Below are 21,017 nucleotides of genomic sequence, written 5' to 3' on the forward strand. Positions count from 1 at the left end.
CCTTTTCTATCAATATTCGTTTTATTGCCGCTATTACGAATGATTGCACAAAACATTGTCATTTGAAGAAAGCGACACTCACCTGATCCAATCGGAGTTGACAATCCTCTGCTGCTGGAAGTATCTCCATCCTGTATTCCTTCCAAGGCTTGAACCAAAATGTTATCACTACCATCTTCTATTTCGACAGTAGGCTGATGTCTAACGTCTTCAGTTGGTGCTGTTGTCTGTATAAGAATGTGACCGTTACTATTATCTCCCCCACTCAATAAAAAAATCGGAGAGCTCAACCTGGAACAACAAATAGACGAATTCTCGATTTCCTGTATAGTATATATGTTTCATCTTACGTGTGAACTTTTCAAATTATTTCGTTCTTTATAAAATATATTACTTTTCCTTTTTAAAACAGTACATATTGTTCCAGAAGATCAGTACAAATTTAAAAATTATACTTTCAATTTTTTTGATATTCCTGTTAGTGCCGTTTGGAAACAGACCATGGAAATCAGCCAATGAAGGTTGTACTAGATTTAGAAAAGTGTGGAAAGACCGAAATTTCCTGGAGCTACGGGATTTTGTTCAATAACAATATCTAGCTTTCTAGCTACTCATATAGGCAATGTGGAGAAAGCTAACATTTTCTTACAAAACAACATTTACTTAGAAAGCTACTCCTTTTAGGAAGTAATTATCTTATCACCAGAAAAGCTAAACGTCGAGTCTAATTCAATTTAGATACGTATAAGTTAATTTGTCGTTTCCTCAGATCCGTCAATGTTATTCAAATTATGCGAATGATAAGGAAGTTAAAAGGTTGTTACCAACCATAGGCAAGTAGAACATTATTTAACTTAATTTGTTTGCATAGAATTGAATCACTTACCTTTTAACAGACTGCACTAACACACCTTTTTTGATTTCACTTTGTTGAATCAAAATCTGTCCAATTTTGCCACTTTCCGAATCTTCCAGAATTAAATTGTTCTTTGTAGGAGTTAACGCGTCGGTACGAAGAAGAATATGGCCACTGTCGGTAGATTTGCCGTTTCTAAGTAATATGAAATTGTTGCGGTTGAGCTCTGGTCTAGTAGAAGTCGTTTGATTTTCGTTAAAGGGTGTTGGGGTCAAGGTTCGAATAATCTTTGGATTGTTACCGTGATGCATTTGTTTATCTTTATTTGTTATCGTGCTCACTTCCGACGGTAGTGCATCATTGGGATCTGCAACAAAAATATGAATTGGGTGTGCAGACTTACGACAATACCTTCTATTCTTCTAGGCATTGAAAAACCTATTCAATCATACTAATATAATTTGACTATATGGTACTTTTGATTGATTGAATAAATATGACGTCAATTTTTAATTATAATTTAATTAATCAAGAATCTGTAAAAATCATTAAAGTGAGATTCATTTACTTGACTTATTTATTGTGTATATGCGTATCGTATGTATAATAAAACCATCATTTTTATTAAAATAACTGCTTTTATCACTATTTCCAAAAGTCTGTATATTTGATAACTAATATAATCTCGAAGATGCATTTCACATTTTTTTGTAAAATAAATTCAGTGAATTTATCCTGTCAGCTCCAGGACCATTTCGTAAATATATATCACTAGTTCTCGACAGGAAGGATCTAATAACAATATCCTTTCGGTGACTTGGCACATAATAATCTTGTAACATACCCACTACAAAAACCATAGGACCATATCAGCAAAAATGTTAAACATGATGGCCATTGAGCAAGCTTACATAACAATGTTCATTAGTTTTTATGAGTTGGGACAGGACCGGTGTATACAGAGATTTTATTTTTATCAAATATTCAAAGATTTTTTATAAAATTATTGGTTATATTTTATCCATGTTGACGTGTCTGGATAGACACTCGTTGCCATTTCATATTATTATGAACGTAAACTAAAATGAATACTTTTATCTTGAGACCAGCCACCCCTAGTATGCAGCTTTTTATCTATAGTAGTAATAAAGTATCTAACTCAAAGATAAAGAGAGCTGTCAGTGAAATAGCAGAAAACTCAATCCAAAAATGGTGAATCGACGCAAATCATCTGGTCCATGTAGTGTACAAGATTATTAGTTGATATTCGATTCTTTCCAATGGGATCTCGAAGCAAAAATAGACTCTACACATCAGAGGTTCTCAAACATTTCCAAAATATTATTGGCTCCGATGGACCCTACTACATTTTCTAGAAATATCAATTTCAAAAATTCTTCTCATTTAATAAGATCCTTTACTTTTTATATTTAACGTTTATTTAATTTGTTGAGCACATATCAAACTTGTAATAGCATTTATTTTATTATTTCCAGTGAATTTTCTCTGATCATTGACATTATTAAGACATACTTCCAAAATTTTCAAATAAATTGAAATCTTCCACTAATTAAATTCTTCAATTAATCAACAAATTACCTAAACCATATTGCCAAAACTTGTAAACAATGGAAATATGCTCAAACCCCTGTCAAGTCTCTCCTCTGAATATCTGGGAGTTCATTTGGACCACTTTGGTCCAAGTGAATAGTATAATTGATCTAACGATGGAAATTTATGTAGACCCACGTCGAGCTTTTCATGGACCTCGGGGGGTTCACCACTTCGGGAATCACTGCTCTTCAGATAGTGAATACAAAAAAAACAAACAATTACTATTCCAAAAGTGTAGTTATCTACGACGAATATTTGTTCATTATTTTAGATACTGAGTTTTAGAATTTGTAGTGTTAACTTGGAGTACTCCAATCTTGTTCATGTAATTTGGAAAAAGTATAAGAAAGTTGCAAGTCAGTGTTTGATATTATTAGCCGGCTCTGGTCTTACATAAAGGATTATATTATGAAACCTAGAAATAACGATACGTTTTTGATTTATCGTTTTTATGTGATCCACTTGAAAGTTTTAATAAAGGTAAGAAAATATTGATTGCTCCAAGCGAACGAAACTATGGAAGTTGTCTACACTATTCCAACCCTTGTTAGTTCAAAATTTAATGGGAAAGTTGAAAGAAAATTGCTTAGTTATATAGTTTTTCGGAATTCGTTTCATTTGTTTTAGTTTTAACTACTAGACAGAGTTTTAAGTCTTAGTTGTAAATACACCAGGTGGCAAAAATCAAATTTGAAAATTTTATGAAAGAGTTGAGCAATGAAATTTGACAGTAAAATTTAGAATATTAATAAATGTGAAGAATAGGAAAAAATGAATAATGGATGAGTAGATTTTTGATTTTTTCATATAACTTGACCTAAATGATTTTTGTCAATATCAGATACAGGACTGAATATTTTCTTCTAAATTTCAATTATTCAATGATTAGTAAATTGTAGTTTTTTAGCTTTGATGAAGAATCACACATGAGAATCACTTTTATTGTTTCAGCAATTGCTTATTTTGCTATTGTTTTCACTTCGATATTTTTGACACCCGAATTATGATTTTAGTGTTATTCGAAATAAATACAGTGCTTTAATCGACATAATAGTGTCTATACTGAATCAAAATTTGACGTTAATTCATTTAAGAAAGTCACTTAGAATCAGATATTCAGAATATTTTTGAAGAAAATCGTTCTATGATAAATCATAATATAGAGACATTTCGGGGTATGTGGATTTCACAATTATTCTCAAATGTTTTAAAATATGATTCAATCGATTAGTGCTAAATTCATAGAAAAAATACTGTTATATACATCCAAAGTGATTATTCATTTGTGCACACAATTATGCTTCGAAGAGATAACAGAGATAACAAATAATAATGTTTCAATATGTTCAAAACATAATAGAACAGAATTTGTGAAGAGGCCATCTGATATCAGCTATATTTTCATTTTCAACGTAGGTCTCTATGGAATCCCACGTCAAAAAGGCGGCAATATGCCCTTGAGAATATTCTTCCGATGAACTTTGTGACGATAAAAAATGATGCCAAATCTAGATTTAGGTATAAAAAGTATACTCGAAATGAAATTAGATATGATTATAAAATAAAATATGGAATAATAACGTTATGTACAGGAATTGAATAAATCCAAATTATCACATATACACAGTGTTCACATAGGTTCACATAGATAAGTTGTCTATACATAAATTTTTTAAGTTATAGATATTACAAAAAATTGAAAATTTATTTATTAATTTAAAGTAGCATTTTATATTAAAATTATATTCAATACAAAATTCTGGTTATTTTTTTATTTTTAGTACTAAAAAACAATATAACGTTGCTGTTTTGGAGTGACCTAAATCCTTATATATTTCATGAAAAAAAATTATTGTTGCCCATAGAAGTAAATATTTCAACAGGTATCTTGAAACATTGAGTCCGTTTCTTTAATTACCAACTTAAATCTATTGTAAAATGCAATTAAGCCGATAATTCGCGATAATCCAGATGATTTTGTTGATCTAGAAATAACGTGAAGATGCTTCCACATACTATTTCGTTATTTTGATGAGAAATATGGAGATTGATGGATTGGTCAACGAGGTCTAATGGAATTGCTGGATGAATGGACCTCATACCTTTGAATTTTTTGTGAGGGTATTTTAAATTGAACTTATAAAAATAAATCGTCGACAAGTACATTTAATTGGAACTAATCTTTTCTAACAGAAGTAAAATAGACAGCAAAAGATTTAAGGATCTTTTTCACAACTGAATATTTTAATCCTACTGTTATAAAAGGAAATTCCAAATGTGAAAAATAAAAATCTGTTATCTTGTTATTGCGCCTTAGCTATAACTAGTCTATTAATTTGTTCAAAAACCTAAGAAATTCTTATCGAACTGTTGATATTGCTAGTAGAATTTTTTGATTGCCAAATTTTAGTATCTTAAGAATGTTACGTTCTTGCATGAAAAGAGTTAACATAATTAAATTTCCATTTATTGTATATCAAAATAGCTCCTCTGATAGTGATCCAAAATAATACTCTAAACAATAATGATAATGCCAACGACAATTGAACACGAAATGTATACGTACTATCCGTTTCGTCTCATCGAAAAATAAAGTAATTTTAGTCAGTTTCTGGAAACATGAATATATTAGAACTGGTAACCTGGTGAAGTGGTGAAACAATACTATGTGAGAAGTTAATTTGGAAAGCAAAAATACAAACAAATAGAACTACAAGAAAATATCTCAAAATGATACGAGACAGATAGAAATCCATGGAAAGGGGTACAATTATCATAGCCATGAAAAATTAAAAGTAAAAAACCGATTTGGAACAATGAGAAATTGAAAGAATCATTCTCAAAATGGAAATGAAAGAATTTCATACAAATTCATCTTATTCACTCAGGTTAACAATAAATAACTAGGAAGCCGATATAGCACTGACAGCGAATTTTGTTTATGCTGATCTCAAGAAAATATTCCAATTAGAAAAGTGAAATTTATAAAAAAATCACACAACCCACCAACATTGTGTGTACTGCTTTAAACTTATTTTTGTACTTCTCCAGGAACGTATATAACAATTTTGCAGTTGATATTGCTGTACTTGAAAATGGAAGCTTCAAAAAGGGAAATTAATATAAAAGTGAGTTTCAAAAATTTATTGTCGCATTTATTTTTATAAATAAAATGATCTACAGAGTACGGAAATTTAATGATTGGCAGTTCAGCGCGGTAATAGTATATTTAGGTAAAAATTGCTGAACCGACGTTCACCATGGAGAGGAGAGTGAACGCCCCAGCATTGTGATTTGTGAATTGGTTGATAAAACTAGTTGTGTAAACCGTAATTTTGAATTTTTGAATACAAGCTAAAATACCACCAGAAGAGTAGAGAATGGGGCAGCTTTGACATATCTTGACGCCTATAACAGTCACAAGTCAAATCGTAACTGATCACGTGATTGATATAAAATTAGAGTTTTAGAGATTGGTAAAGTATGCTTCTATTTGATTTTCTCGCTCGTGGTGCTCACGGTACTCTAAAATTCTTTGCAAATTCTAAGAGCAATTTAAACCAATCTGCTAGTGACCATATCCTAACTATGCAAATTAAAACGCACTCAAGAGCTTCTTAATTAATTGTGGGGGTGGTGATTTTAATTGATTCTCCCTATAGTTCTTTACGGCGCTTTTATAACGGACTAACACCTTACTACCGTGAAATAACACCAACATACAGCGTTCAGTTCCTTATTTGTTTTCATGAAATGCGAAAAACAAGTGGATGAGTGTTATTACTTCATATCAAACTGTTTAGACTGGAGTAACAGGTGAAATGGGTAAATATGCCATACACATTCAGACACAATATACGTTAGACTAATAAACGTGTCATATCTCATCACCTATGCTACGATTCTTGGCAGCCTCACATATCTATTTCTGTGTAATACAATTTTCACTACATGCTTGTTGAAAAACTGAAAACATTATACTGAATATACCACAGAGAGAAACTGGTGATGTGTTTGCAATAAAATAATAAATAGTAGCGTCCTAAAATTATTGATAAATCAACGACCTACGTAATTATGAATTCGAATGGAAAATTTGATTTTTTTAAGTTGATCTGAGCTTTTTGCAGATACCTTACACAAAAAATTATTCAGTCAGTATATGGCAAATGCGTTCCATTGTTAAGCTAACAGTCTCTTCTATCTTTCTAGCCATGAGGTGATTGTTCGGTACAAATGGAGAACTTTTTCGATGACATCGCTGCTTGTCGCAGTTTTTGACCGTCCAGACCGTTGACCAGAATTTTACGGTCGTAAATGATGGTGCGTAGTGAATGCGAAGGCGTATTGCCTTTCAAAAATTATTATTTAATGACACCTCGTACTCAATTTTTTTCTATTTTCAGAAAAATCATCACGACGACTCTCTTATACGATTCTCAAACAGTCCAAACTGGATGAAATTTAAGTGAGAATATCTCAACGCATGCGTAAATATTTTTCCTAACTTATATCTTTAGGTTGAGGTCGAAGACTTATCAGATAACTCTCGTACTTTAAATAATTAATTCAAATTGTATAATACTTTGCTTTTATTTAAATAATTCATAATATTTGAGACTGATGTCCGAAAATACATTGGGGTTGTATTTAAATAATTATGAGTACATTTGCTTCGCTAATATGTTATACTCGTAAGACATGAATTCAGATAATAAGTTACGATATACAACACTTGTAAGCAGCTGGATATTATAATGAACTATTTTTACTACTATACTGAAAATTACTTTGAAACTAGAATGAGATAATAAATTTAATTGGCAGTTGCGTAAATCAACACAGATAAATTATTATTGCCAGTTCTGTGTAACTTCAAGAAGAATCTTCGTTAATTTAGTATATTTAGAGCTCGTTATTTACGAACCAAATTCTCATTTTTGGTTTGGTTTTATTTAAGTTTGCTCATTACACTTTCGTTGATGCGATACCGTGAAATATGTACGGTTAATTTGTTAGTTTGTTAGTTTGTTATTAATGGGCGATTTCACATACAAAATCAATGTACAATTTCTTTTACAATCTTAAATATATAAATATTCCTTCTTTTCATATATTGGTTTATAATCGCATCAATGATTTCACTTATTAGGGACGAATTATTACAGTAAGAGGAACTACCAACAAAAATCAATCTACGTTCTCAAATAACAATTTTCCAATAACAATGTTTATCTGTTATTAAGAAGTTACAATTTCGTTTTTCAGTTCACCTTATTAGTTTACAGCTGTACAGTAAATTTGGGTTTATAGGAATAATCATCAAGGCCATGGTTTGGCACCTACTTTACGCAATAGCGCTGAATTAATTATAGTTTCAATTGATTTAATTGTTGATTACACTTGTTACATACTCATTACTAATTATTTCACCAAAATGTTATGAATATCTTCTAAAACTAAAAGACTGGTATAAAATTATTTTCTACGTCATTTTAAGGTATGGTACAGGTATGTGGACGAGCTTTTAAGACTTCATCTTAATTTTATCATTTTTAGATACCTTAGTAATTAAAAATAGTAATAGGCTAGAATTTGATGTATTCAGGGAAAATACCGCCAGCTGTAGATACATAACTGCTGATTCTTTTCATGTTCAGTCTTCAAAGAAATTTGATTGAGGATGTGGCTATGTGGCATAATTGTGAGAAATCTCTTTGTGAAACCTTTTTCAAAAATCAAAATGGAAAACAAGAAAAAATTTACTCTGGTACCTTCCATCCCTATTTTAATAAAGGGATTGGAAGGTGTGGGTTTGAAACTGGTTTATACATACAGCAATACATTGAAACAATAATTGCTGAGTAATCCCTAAGATAAAATACCTGATTTGTAAAAGAGTGCAATTATGGAATTGCCAATAATGATTGTGAAGAAAGTATGTTGGGCAGACTAAAAGGTCTGTTAATGGGTAGATTAAAGAACACAGAACATTGAAATTTGGACGGACCAAACAATCGAGTATTGTTGAGCACTCTGTCAGTGTTAACCTGGGAATAAATATAAATAATGTAAAAATAATAAGTACGGTATTCCATTAGTGTAGTAAGAAACAATGGAACGATTAAGTTTATCATATTTTATCACTACGTTCTATTGAAATTTATACTAAGCTATTGCACAAAGTCGATCGAAAATTTTACATTGATATTTTCGGTAAAATATTTTCCAATACCGTATATAGATATAATTTCGAAAGGTTCTTAATCTGAAATCTCTATAACTTTAACAGGCCGTGGAAATCTCCGCTTACTTCAGTCTCATAGTTCTCAATGAACAATTCGGTTCGTTAATTATTTGATATGCATAAGTCAAGTAGTTGAAATATAACTGTTTCCTTTTGATATTTGTTACAAACAGGAATTATTTAGTTGGGGTCAGTATTATATACAAGTTCACAATTCATCGTAAATTTAAGCCTTAATTCGTTTGTAGATCGCAAGTGAGCAAGAGTGGGAGTGATCTGAATTGGTAATTTTTATAGCAAATATGTACCATGGTCACGCGAGCTATCAAATACGTTATACAGTGTGTAAGAAATACGCAGGTTATGAATTACGACATATATTCGAGAACCTAGATAACTATTGAGCTAGATATAAGAAATAGTGTTCTAAAGTATTTATTATTAATAAAATGAGATTATGATAATCAATAACTTCATTATCGCCAAACTTACCTATAGTAACAATTTTAAAATGATAAGAGTTACTCTTTATTACCTGATAATGCAGCGTATTTGAAGAGAGGAATAAGGTTGAGATATTTTACCATTGTTAATGGTAACATGAATCTTTTCGTCGTTTACTAGTGGACCTCGAACTTGACACGTCATATTTCAGCCTATTAAACTAATAGTAGTATGAGGTTCACTTGGCGTAGTGCTGTGATTTTCGATGAAAATCTATTTTATTAAGCATTGCACGACAATTTCACAACAGTGAGAAATTTATTTCATATCTTACTTGAGAATTATATTTGCATTGATATTCACAGAAGATCAACAGTATGGGATCGCATTCATTGGAGTTTTGAATTTCTTTACCTTTTAACGCCACAAATAAAAATACAAAGAAAAGTGAATGTTCATCACTTGGTTAACTTAGTTTAACGTTACTATTAACTTATCGGACTTATATGCGGAACAATGTGTTATTCTTCCAGATTAGACCAATATTACATATACGATCAAAGATAGAACTGGAAGAAAAAGGATAAACTCTAAACTAAACTCTAAAAGTGAAGTAAAGTATTTAATACAAGTGAAACATGGTAATCTCAATATAAAGTTTTAAAAATTGGAAAATTATCGGATGCGATATGTTCTACAATATTCATCATCATCAACACCTCTGTTAGAACCTGTAAAAATTTGCCAAACACTGAATAATTGAGTGATATTTATATCAAACGAATAGAAAATTCATGATCATACCGGAAAATATGCGAGGACGGAAGAGTCGAATGATTTGTGAATGATTCTATTCTTTCAAAAGTGGCTTTATGAACACGGATGCTGCTGAATGACTCGAAACGTCATTTACTACAACTACTCCAGGAAAGGTTGATAAATTCTGTGTCCTTTTACATTTTGTAACCCAACGGTTATGCAATATTTTGTATGAAAGTTATCTGCAAGATAAGTGCCGTAATGGTTAAATACTAACCAAAAGTTCGTCTCATGGCAAATTCAAAGGAATTTCCAGCGATATATCACAGAAATTAAAGTACAGTCGAAAAAAATTGTTTTTATTCCAGGACGAAGAAAGCACCACCTAATTTAATGAAAAATGACCGTATTTGATTCAGGGAAAAGATTTTGTTTGTTACTATAATGCACCTGCTGATTCATCTCCTTATTGCCTTATCCACCACATTCACCTGATCTGACTCCATGCGTCTTCGAACTTCGAAGTATTTGTAAGCTTTTCGTACTTCTTTAGTTAAAATCACAAATAAATTTAAATTTCTATTATATTATTTGTTTTCCACTGAATTAATAATCTAAAATATAAAACACTATCTCTCATAAAAATGTAAAGTGTATATTTAAGGTGAGGTATTACTATGGTTGAAACTTGAATTTGTACTCTAAACTAGGTATTAAAAGCAAACCAACTTTTTTAGAGAGATAGTCAGATTTTACCTTTGGATTAGTGTGCAGTCGAACCCTCAATAACGATGGAACGAAACATGTTGCAAGTTGCATCCCGAAGCAGCGCATGTTGTTTATTATGTATCATTAAAAGAGCTCTCACAAAATTATTGCCTTTAATACTAGTCTGAATGTATAGAATTTAAGGCGGCAATTACACTTTTTCTCTAGTTATAAATATTTTCCCCGTTTAATGAGATTTTTTACACACTTAACAACTGCTATAATATATGACTGACTTCGCAAATAAATTGCTAGCATACCCACTGAAAATTATTGTATTTCAGTGATATTTGATGTACATTTTAGATAATTCGTGATATGTATATGATTAAAATTAATGACATAATCAAAGTTTCTACTCAATTTCAATGATGGGTTAAAGCTTCATGAATCTTATTCAAATTACACATTCTATATTTCATCTAAACTTACTCATAATTGATTGCTCATCTCATTCCTTGCCATTTCTACCTCTTATCGAAGAGTCATAGGACTTTAATATTCATTTAATGTATAGATGTACCTTCATATTGAACCTGATTAAAAGATGATCAACAATACAATGACATACCACTTTTCACAATAAAGATGATATTATTCCGTACCAGATTCCACGTCTTTCTCAACACTAAGATCGATTTATTTCAAACCTTCTTATCAGCATTCCAAGAATCCTCTTCAACACCCTTCTCTTCTCCCTTCTCACGCGTCTTCTACTTCTGGCTCTTCGTGCTCGGTTTTCTGGGTGTCATGTCATAGCTGTTGATAAGTTACATTATTAAATAAACACTTGTGAATTCCTTCAGAGCTCACTCTTGGTGTAGCTGAAAGTGTATCTACTACATTTCAGAGTTGTCTGCTCGCACGGCAACCTCGGGAGTGATGGATAGAAACACCAAGGCGCATGTACATAGGCGTTTTGCCTCACTTACTAATCAAATACTCCACTCAAACAAGCGCAAAATACGATAGGTGACTGGTCTTTGAACCGGACAATGTTATCTCTATGATGGCATCACAGAGCTCCATGCTCCATGCTCCAATGCCTTTGGTGCATGGAAGAGAAGAACGCTGAAAAGCAAGCTTAGTGATGTTGAAAGGATCAAGTTGATTTATCGATTATACATTCATATCTCATATAATTAAGTAGTTGGTTCAGATATTTTCTAATAACCACAGAAAAATAAAATTAAAACATACACAGACTTCAAAATTAATTTATAGAAGATATAAATACAACAACTTTGAAAATGAAATGAAAATAGATGATTGTACTATGGGATCATCTATATAAAATGTTACAGCACAATTATTAATGGAAGATCTTAAGCAAACTATCTGAAGCAAACTCAATATAAATATTCCATTATAGTCTAAGATCCCAACGCTTGATCTTGCAGGTATCTGTTTTTTTTTTTGATTAAATTAATTTTAAAGAAATCTTGAGGATGTATGGAATGGATTAAGGATAGGTTGCCTTGTAAAAATTAGCCGCAATTAACTGTAATTAATTTTAATGTCATTAATATACTGATATGACTTGCAGCTATATGTTTTTTCAGTCAAACTTACAGCCTTTGAAAGAAAGTGATGTCACAAATCAAAATAAAAATTGTTGCCAGCTCTCAGTCGGCCACAGCATTAGGGTTGCCAGGTGTAAACAGGTATATTATTGTTAATTAACTGCGTTCACCGGTTTTTTTTTGAAATTTATGCAAAATTAAAATTTTATATACATTGTACATGAAAATCCATGGTTGCCAGTTGCACAATGGCCGTAAAAAGAAGGTGACATGATTTTGTGAATGACTCTCGCTCCAACTAAGTGTAAGCGCAAGAGAGAAGATGCACGCAACCTCTGTTTGCGGCCATTGTGCAACTGGCAACCATGGATTTTCATGTACAATGTATACAAAACTTTTGCATAATAAGTTTTTAACAAAACTGGTGAATGCAGTTAATTAACAATAATATACCTGTTTACACCTGGTAACCCTAATGCTGCGGCCAACGATGGCTGGCAATCATTTTTATTTTGATATGTGACATCATTTTCTTTCAAATACTGTAAGATTGACTGAAAAAACATATAGCTGCAATTCATATCAGTATATTGATGACATTAAAATTAATCACAGGTAATTGTGGCTAATTTTTACAATGCAACCTATCTTTAATCCATTCCATACATCCTCAAGATTTCTTTAAAATAAATTTCATCGAAAAAACAGATACCTGCAAGATCAAGCAGTGTGATATTAGATTATTATATTAATAGTACACCATAAAATAAAATTGAAAGCATAACTCTTATGAATTTATGAAAAACTTTTTGATTTATTGATTAAAATAATTATGGAAATTGTTAAAGTCAAATCATATTTTGGTAAAGATATGAAATAGGTCGAAGCTTCCATTTCTACCTGTGTTTTGAAACTATTTTTATCAAGAAAAACCTCAAAAAACATATAACAAGGTCAATGAAGAGAAAAATTGGAGAAAAAACATGAGTACTTGAACTAACTAAAATTTCAAAGCAAATTTAGGTTATCGGTTGTATATCAATAATTATTATTAAGTATCAAATATTACAATAACAGTATCCTTCAATTAAGAAGGCTCTCGCCAACTTGTAGATTCACCTAACTTAAAGACTCTCCAATTTGCATGGTCACTATTAGGAAACGAATTTGCCAAATCTCTAGATAACATTTCCTACTGCTGCCTCTCAGATATCGGTTAATGTTAATCTCCGAACAAATAAACAGTTATCTTGATTGCGCCCTCGCAACCAGATACGACCGGAATGGGGCTTGTTCCATATTAATTTCTGTCACATAAATTGTCATCTGCAAAATATTATTGGTTAAATTTCCGACTAAAATGGCTCCTTTGTGTAACTGCACAACATAAACAAATTATCCTATATTATAATGTAGATTTTCTCTCATAAGAGGTGTTTGGAATACGACGTTATTATGGGTATTATGGGTTCAAATTTATATTCCCTAGTATCCATTTATACTGAATTGGATGAAGATTGCTTATTGGAAATACGTTTATGGCATTATTACTCAAAAAATAGTTCAACTCCGCAATATTATGTGGGTTGATATATATTTTTATTCGAATTTTCACAAAATGGGAGATTTTGAGAAATGTTTTTAATGGTTGTAATGAAGAGTTTAAGTAACATTGATGCATCATCAACTGCTTATTATCATTATTCATGAATCGAGATAACTTTATTTAGAAACTTATTTTTAAAATAAAATTTAAGATATATCTAATGACCGAGGTTTGAAGCTTAAGTTCCTCTTTGTGGATTCCAAGCAAGCGCTAACTGCACTCGGAAGACCTAATAAATATATAATAGTTAAAAAGAACACTGAATAACACCGAAAATGAAGTAGCTATCGAGGAAGCTTATCCAAAAATTTTGCCTAAGGGGATGATGTGATACTTATGAGTAAAACTTTCCTACTTTTTAAAACGAAAGCAAAAAAATATGGACTACGCATTAATTAACAGAATCCGAAATAAATAGAGATGGTATGAATTGAAATTAACAGGGAGTATAGATTTGATAAACTCCAGGAGATAAAATATCTGAGAATGTCGTGACAAACGAAGGACGTGAATTTAGGAAAGTCGACACAAGACAGGTGAGAGGGAAGCAAACGTTTGGAGCCCTAGTATGACTTTTAAGATCAAAAAAACATCTCGAAAGCTTTTAATTTACGCATTCACAAGGCAGTTATATAACCAATGGTGATCTATGGTAGTGTGTGTTGTATCATGAACAAAAAGACTGAAACAAAAATACATATAGGTGAGAAAGGTACTAAGGAGGCTTTTTGGAGGAATGCGGGAGAAAACGAGCGAAGGGAAAAAAAGAACACAGAAATCAAAGTATTGTATGGTCAAATTAAAATGGGTCAGAGGAAAAGACTCCGTTGGATGAGTCATATAGTCAGAACGAACGAAAATATTTGACTGAAAAGATCCTTGTTAGGGGGACAAGGATTGAAATAAATTTCCCGATGATGAATAGATTGAAAAGGACGGAATACATATTAAATAGAGTACACACCGGTGATTTGCTGCTTTCTCAAAACTAAAACGCTTAGTCTTTGTCCTGTTATAACTTTTTGTTATAAATATTTAGAATGTGTTGACCTGCATTCAACTATTCGTATCTCTGACGATTGATTACTAAGTTAAGAGTTTGATATCTTTTTTTAAATTCGATGCCCTTATATACCTACGGTTATATACAAATCCAAGATTTAAGATTAAGTATTAACCATTTTTTTTTCTAATTTTAATCTCATTGTCGCATTAACTACAATGGTTTCTAGTAATAAAGATCAATTCTACAAAGGTAAATTTTGAAAAGTGAAGGTAACGTAAAACAAATGGAAATAAATGAGTAAAAAACTTTTTTAAACTGCACATTATCTAAACTTTGCTCTAACAAATGAAAAGCTTCATATAAATCTTTATAATTGGTCTCTAGAAATGATTCGAATACTAAATGCTGATGATGACAAAGTTAAAACATTACATTGTGAAGATATAAGTACAGATATGTAGAGGAAAGTTGGTCATAAAGGAATTCTTACTTTATAATAATTAGCTGATAATTCCGATATTGAGTAAAGTTAAAATTTATTGTTATGAAAATTAACTTGTGTCCAGATGGATCACTAGGGGTTCAGACTGGATAGGGGTTTAAGTTTGGTCTGACATAAAATAGAGGTCCACAATTGTAAGCGGGGGTCCTCAAAAATTCATTTGGTTTCAATAGTGAAGAACTAAAATATGGACTTGAATTCTCCTATCAATATAGGCAGATAATATTTTAAGAAGCTCAGCGACTCTTACTTGCATATCCCATATTTAGTACAACGCGTCGAGACTTGCCGTGGCTGCGCCGGCCGCCGTCTCGTCCGCAACGCTTGTGTGTATGTGTGTGTGTGTGTGTGTGCTAGCAATCTTGCGTGAACTGTTTGATTATTCGCCAATATAAATACGAATATCAAGAATAAACGTTACTCAATTGTTTCCGGAATTTCATATAGAAAAATAAATTGATATAAGTGTTGGCCAGTGACGGAATTTGTTTCCAGGCTCTAGAAAAGAAAAGTGAAGTGAATCGATATTAGTGATTTCCGGTGTCGGAAAAATAAGAATCTACCTTTCTATTTGATATATGCGTATAGTTTTATTTTATATATTATTTGTTTTACAATTCAGTCAAAACAAAAAATGGAAATTAAATGAAAATAAATCTGATATATGAGATTTATAATATATTATTTTGTATATAAGTTCAGTAATATTCAATTGACATACTCAAAAGAATTACTTGGAGTAATAACACTGTACAAAGCCGTATTGATGAAATGAGGTGTGATGGTGAAAGTTTCTTGTATGATTATTTGAAAAAAACTCATTTTTGGCATTTTTTCGATTTGTTATGGGCGAAGAAATCCACCAAAAAGGTTGAGGAGGAATACTAAAAATAAATCAATATTTAATGTCCTGAGTGATTTTTTTAAGAAAGAATTGATTCCATTCACAAACGTTATGTTGGTGGAAACGGATCGAGCTCCTGCCATGGTCGGGCGATATAATAAATAAATATTTACATCACAAGAAAAAATACTATATTTCTTTTTCCACTCCGAATGAAGGAATTTTCTAAATAAAATTTGCTATAATTGAGTGGTTCTTGTGCTGTGAGTCACTGTAGATTTCAAAAAAGTAAAGCTGGATAGAGTGAATTCTTCGATGGCCAACTTTTATTTTTTGATATCCATATACAGCACAATTGGAGTTTAATTGAACTAATTAACCCTATCAAGCAATCAATTCTAGCCTGTTCTTTTTTTTCGAGATTTGGAAATTGGTAGTAATATAGATCCACCGGATCCAGCAAAATTTTGAAAGTGGTTTATGAAACAAAAAAGTTTGGGAACAAATGCTTCAAAGTATTACTATGTTCACATAAAAGTTCATATATTTATAATTTTTCCGTACCTTGTAGCTATTTTACTAATTTGTTATCAAACTGCTACATTTCGAAATGTAACTTTAACGTTTTGGTTTGTTTTGTGAACGTATCAGTTATATTTAAATTAGCTAAAAATTAAGTGACATACATATTAAGCCAAGCAACATTAAACAGATGATTATCTGTAATAGGTTTAATTTTAAACTCAACTTTAAAGTTCCATTTTATCCTGCTGCTAATTACGTAAAATAAATGTTTTCATAGTTTTGGAATAACTTTTATACGTATTCGAGTATTTGCTGTTTTTTTTTTGTTGATGTATGAAAAAAGAGTAAAAAAGCCAGTAACTGTTCGAGATGAAACCTTCGGGGATGTGAGTTGCGAGCCAGAAATCCAAATGCGAGCAATTTCTTAATCCCAGAAGAAATCGTTCGTGCATTTTATCGTCGAAAATGCGATTTATCAGACGAGTCGATACAGCCAGTCAGGCAGCCACCTCCTGTCTCCCTGACCCATTAACACTCTAAAAAGATTCCAAAAATTACAGTCTAACTTCATTTTTCTCGGCGACTGATAAAATTTTTATGAAATTCACCAAAATATGTCTTCTTTTATTATTATAACTGATTTGGTAAATATTGTATTGTCAAAATACCGACTTTTCTATTCATATAATAAGAATTCATTAGACGACGTTAGTAAACAGTACTTGATTCTTATAACCATAGTTTTTCCCGGTACAAATCGAGTGGTTATATTTTCCTTTGATTAATAGAATACATAAAAAAGTGCAGTCGATTACTGGATATAAATTTGCCTTTTTTATTCATTTTTATTATATATTATGTTCTTATATCGCAGTGAAAGATTGTTTTTTTTTCAACTAAACAGCTCCAAACAGAACTATGAATCATAAATCCCTTGTTGTTTTTGTTCTATTGCGGGAAATTGTGGAACCCATTGAGGAAAAAACTTTTTTTAATGCATAAATCTCATATAGAAATTTTTCATGTTTTTTTTTTTGGTAAAGCATCGTTTTTTGAACATTCTGATGATAATTAGTAGTTTAACGGCCACGTTACATTCTATATATCAGTCAATTATAGTTGAGTTTGTCAGAGAATGGTTACCACAATACTTCTCGAGCCAAATCTTCTCCTTTTGAAAAACTAACTCTTTTTTTTTTCATTTGCTTAAGTCAATCTAAAAGTTATATCATTACGTTCGATCCGAAAAATATTAATGCCATTACCAATAATTAATTACCTATAAACATATCCATTGCATTTTTAATTACTAGTTCAATTTCAATGTGTTTTATGATATCCTAATCGCTATTTAAAATCGTCAGTGGTAACGGTTTTTTTGCCACGCGGAAGGGCTACATCGTGATTTCATGTCGATGTGCTTAGGTTTTTGCGTGACCAGCGTGACCTGTATTTCGTTACATACATCGAAAATGGATATTAATCTTTTCTCGCTTGTTTCAAATAATCTATGAAAGAATATTTATATCGTTAAATTGTATACGTTTGAAATTGAGATGAGATATCTGTGTGTACAAATTAAATTATAAAAATGAACGGTTTGTTAGCCCTCAAATCTTTCCAGATTAACTAACAACTAAACGATAGCAAGAAAAAAATCAGTAAAATTAGTAATTGTACTAAAGATTTATATGCTTAGTACAATCTGTTTGAATAACTATCATTGTTATGAATCAAATATTTTGAGCTTCCTGACCCTCAGCAAATAGTTAATTTTCGACATATTTTGCAATAAATCATCTACATCTAAAGTCTATATTTATAAGGCATGAGAGCTCATCTGAAAACCTATCAGTAAGGCTAGACTTCCTGCAGTTAAAGTGATGTAATGTGTAATTTTCAGGTGATCAGGATACAGAGAATAAAATGCATTAGATATGCATACCTTATTCATTGAAATATAGCTGTTTGGATAGGTTCTACGAAAATGTTGAAAATAAAACCAGATTATGACAATAAAGATAATATATTGTAATCTTCTTATTTATATAAACAATATTCAATCACAAAACGGGTAGGACGAATTTATCTTACTTACGTCAGTTATTTCTACACTGACTATCTACTAACACTTACACGCCTAACCGAGGGGGCTAAATCTGGCGAATAGAATGCATGAGATAGCAATTCAAACTTTAATTCATTAATTTTGGCCATTGCAATAACAGATGTGTAAGCGGATGCATTGTCTTGATAAAACAAAACTCAGTCAAATGCGCTCGTTTTTGCGTGACATCACTCTCCATTGATAGTTTTTCCTTTTTCAAAATAGTCAATGAACATTACCCACACGCATCCCAAAAAACCGACGCCATGAACTTGCCTGCAGATGGAACGGTCTTTGCCTTCTTTGGAATCGGTTCTCGCTTTTCAATCTATTGTTTAGATTGTTATGAGACAGCGCGAAAATTCAGCTTTAATTCTACGAGACACTCGATGGAAACATCTTCACGACGCTGTTTTTGTTCCATTGTGAGCAAACGCTTTCTCATGGCCAAATTTTCAGTTAATATGCGATGTACCGCAATTTTTGAATGTCTACTATATCTACTAGCTCGCAAACTTTGAGTCAACGACTATCCAGTACTGCTTTATGGATTTTCTTCAACATTTCTGGAGTCGTCACCTCATTTGGTCAACCACTGCGATGCTAGGCTTCTCGGTCGTACGGCCTCGTTTGAACTCTGCTACCCAATATTTTACTGTTTATAACGAGAGAGCAGTCTCACCAAGAGCAGAATCTCAGTGCAGCTTTCATATCCAGGAACTATCCAGGTTTAGTTAATTGAAAACGGATTCTTTTACAACCAGGTAAAGCTATACCTTATAGTGGGAAAGTTCGGCAGTAGAAGATCGAAAAACTTGCTGGTCGTTACTCCTACCATAATCCGGATTCTTGTGTCGGAAACAATTTAAATCTAAAGAAATTGAAAATGCATTGCAAAAATTTCTTATAATCTAATCTCAAAGGATGGTTTCACCAAGACCTCATAGAGTTTGGTGAACATTGGGTAAAAACAATAGAATACTATAGTTCAAATATTAAGGATTTCTTTCGAATTCCGTACGTCTCTATTCATAAGTACTACAACACTGTTTAGAGAATATTTAAATTGATCAATATAAAAATATATAATTTTATAGTCGATTTAAACCACAACATTTATTAGAGTAAATAATATTTATATCTGCCAATTATTTTTCAAGTCATGTTTTCTGCTACTATTAAAACTTGATTTTCATGAAAATAATCTATTTTTATTATAAATAAACAACGACCGTACAGAAATCACTATTATGATAACATTCTAATTGGTCGAAATGGAAATAAATTACTCGAGTTTGTCGCGTTTGAACAGTAATGCTTAACTATAATGTAATTTAGACGTGTGTAGGAAATATACAGTTTTGTATACTCGCAACTCAATGGGATTTTAAGTTACTGATTTAGCAAATGTAGAATGAAGTAGGGTTAGCGACGTAAAAGACGTATCTATCAACGATGGTATGTGAATTTTGTAGCAAGAGAAATAATTTTAAATGAATATCGCCTTTCCCGAAGAAAAGTGACGAAACAAAAACTACAATTTTACATTAGAGTGAAAATGGTATCTTGAGAGCATGTAGAATATATACTTAACATTCATTTTCCAACGATTAGGATTTAATCGCCCCAAGTTCAAAATGTAGATACGTCATTGTCGTCAAAATGTCGGCTGTTATCATTCAGCAATTTCAAAAAATTTTTGCCGTTAAATATAAGAAATTGAAAGAAGAACTTTGGATGGTATTTTATTAAACTCATAAATTTAATTTAGGCGACAACGGCTGATATTTTGTGTATGACCCAAGTACCCTAAGGAAGTCCCTAGTGAAACTACAGTTATGTAGATATGTATAGGATGTTTTTTATGTTATCTACTGGCATCTTCATTTGATATATTTGTGTAACTACTTCATTGACCTTCCGGAAAAGCAATATGACAATTGCTCCATGTATTAATATTTTACAAAAATGTATACTTATGTGATATAGAACACTTACTTTTTATAAAGTTTTAACATGAATTTTCAAAATTTCTGTATATTCCCAGATAATCTTTACGGAATTATAATTATATTCTGTAAATCAACAAAAACGATCAATATATATCAATATCTGTATATGTTGATTCAATCCCTGATTCATATTATATTAATTTATCATTATCATCATTATTATTCTCATATGTAGTGATGATAATAGATTCGATAAGAAATTCA

General features: G+C 31.4%; 1 protein-coding gene across 2 annotated transcripts in view; it reads right to left on the bottom strand.

The window, feature by feature from the left end:
- Positions 1-21,017, bottom strand: part of LOC130451019 (calmodulin-binding transcription activator 2) — a 525,122-nt gene that overhangs the window by 338,906 nt on the left and 165,199 nt on the right. For both annotated transcript variants that reach the window (XM_056789816.1, XM_056789817.1), the window contains exons 3-4: positions 887-1,223; positions 83-291 (exon numbers count right to left, since the gene is read on the bottom strand). In XM_056789816.1, the coding sequence (XP_056645794.1) occupies positions 83-291; positions 887-1,223 (546 nt within the window). The remainder of the gene's footprint in view (positions 1-82; positions 292-886; positions 1,224-21,017) is intronic.

The sequence above is a fragment of the Diorhabda sublineata genome, chromosome X (genome assembly GCF_026230105.1).
Source record: "Diorhabda sublineata isolate icDioSubl1.1 chromosome X, icDioSubl1.1, whole genome shotgun sequence".
NCBI lineage: Eukaryota > Metazoa > Arthropoda > Insecta > Coleoptera > Chrysomelidae > Diorhabda > Diorhabda sublineata.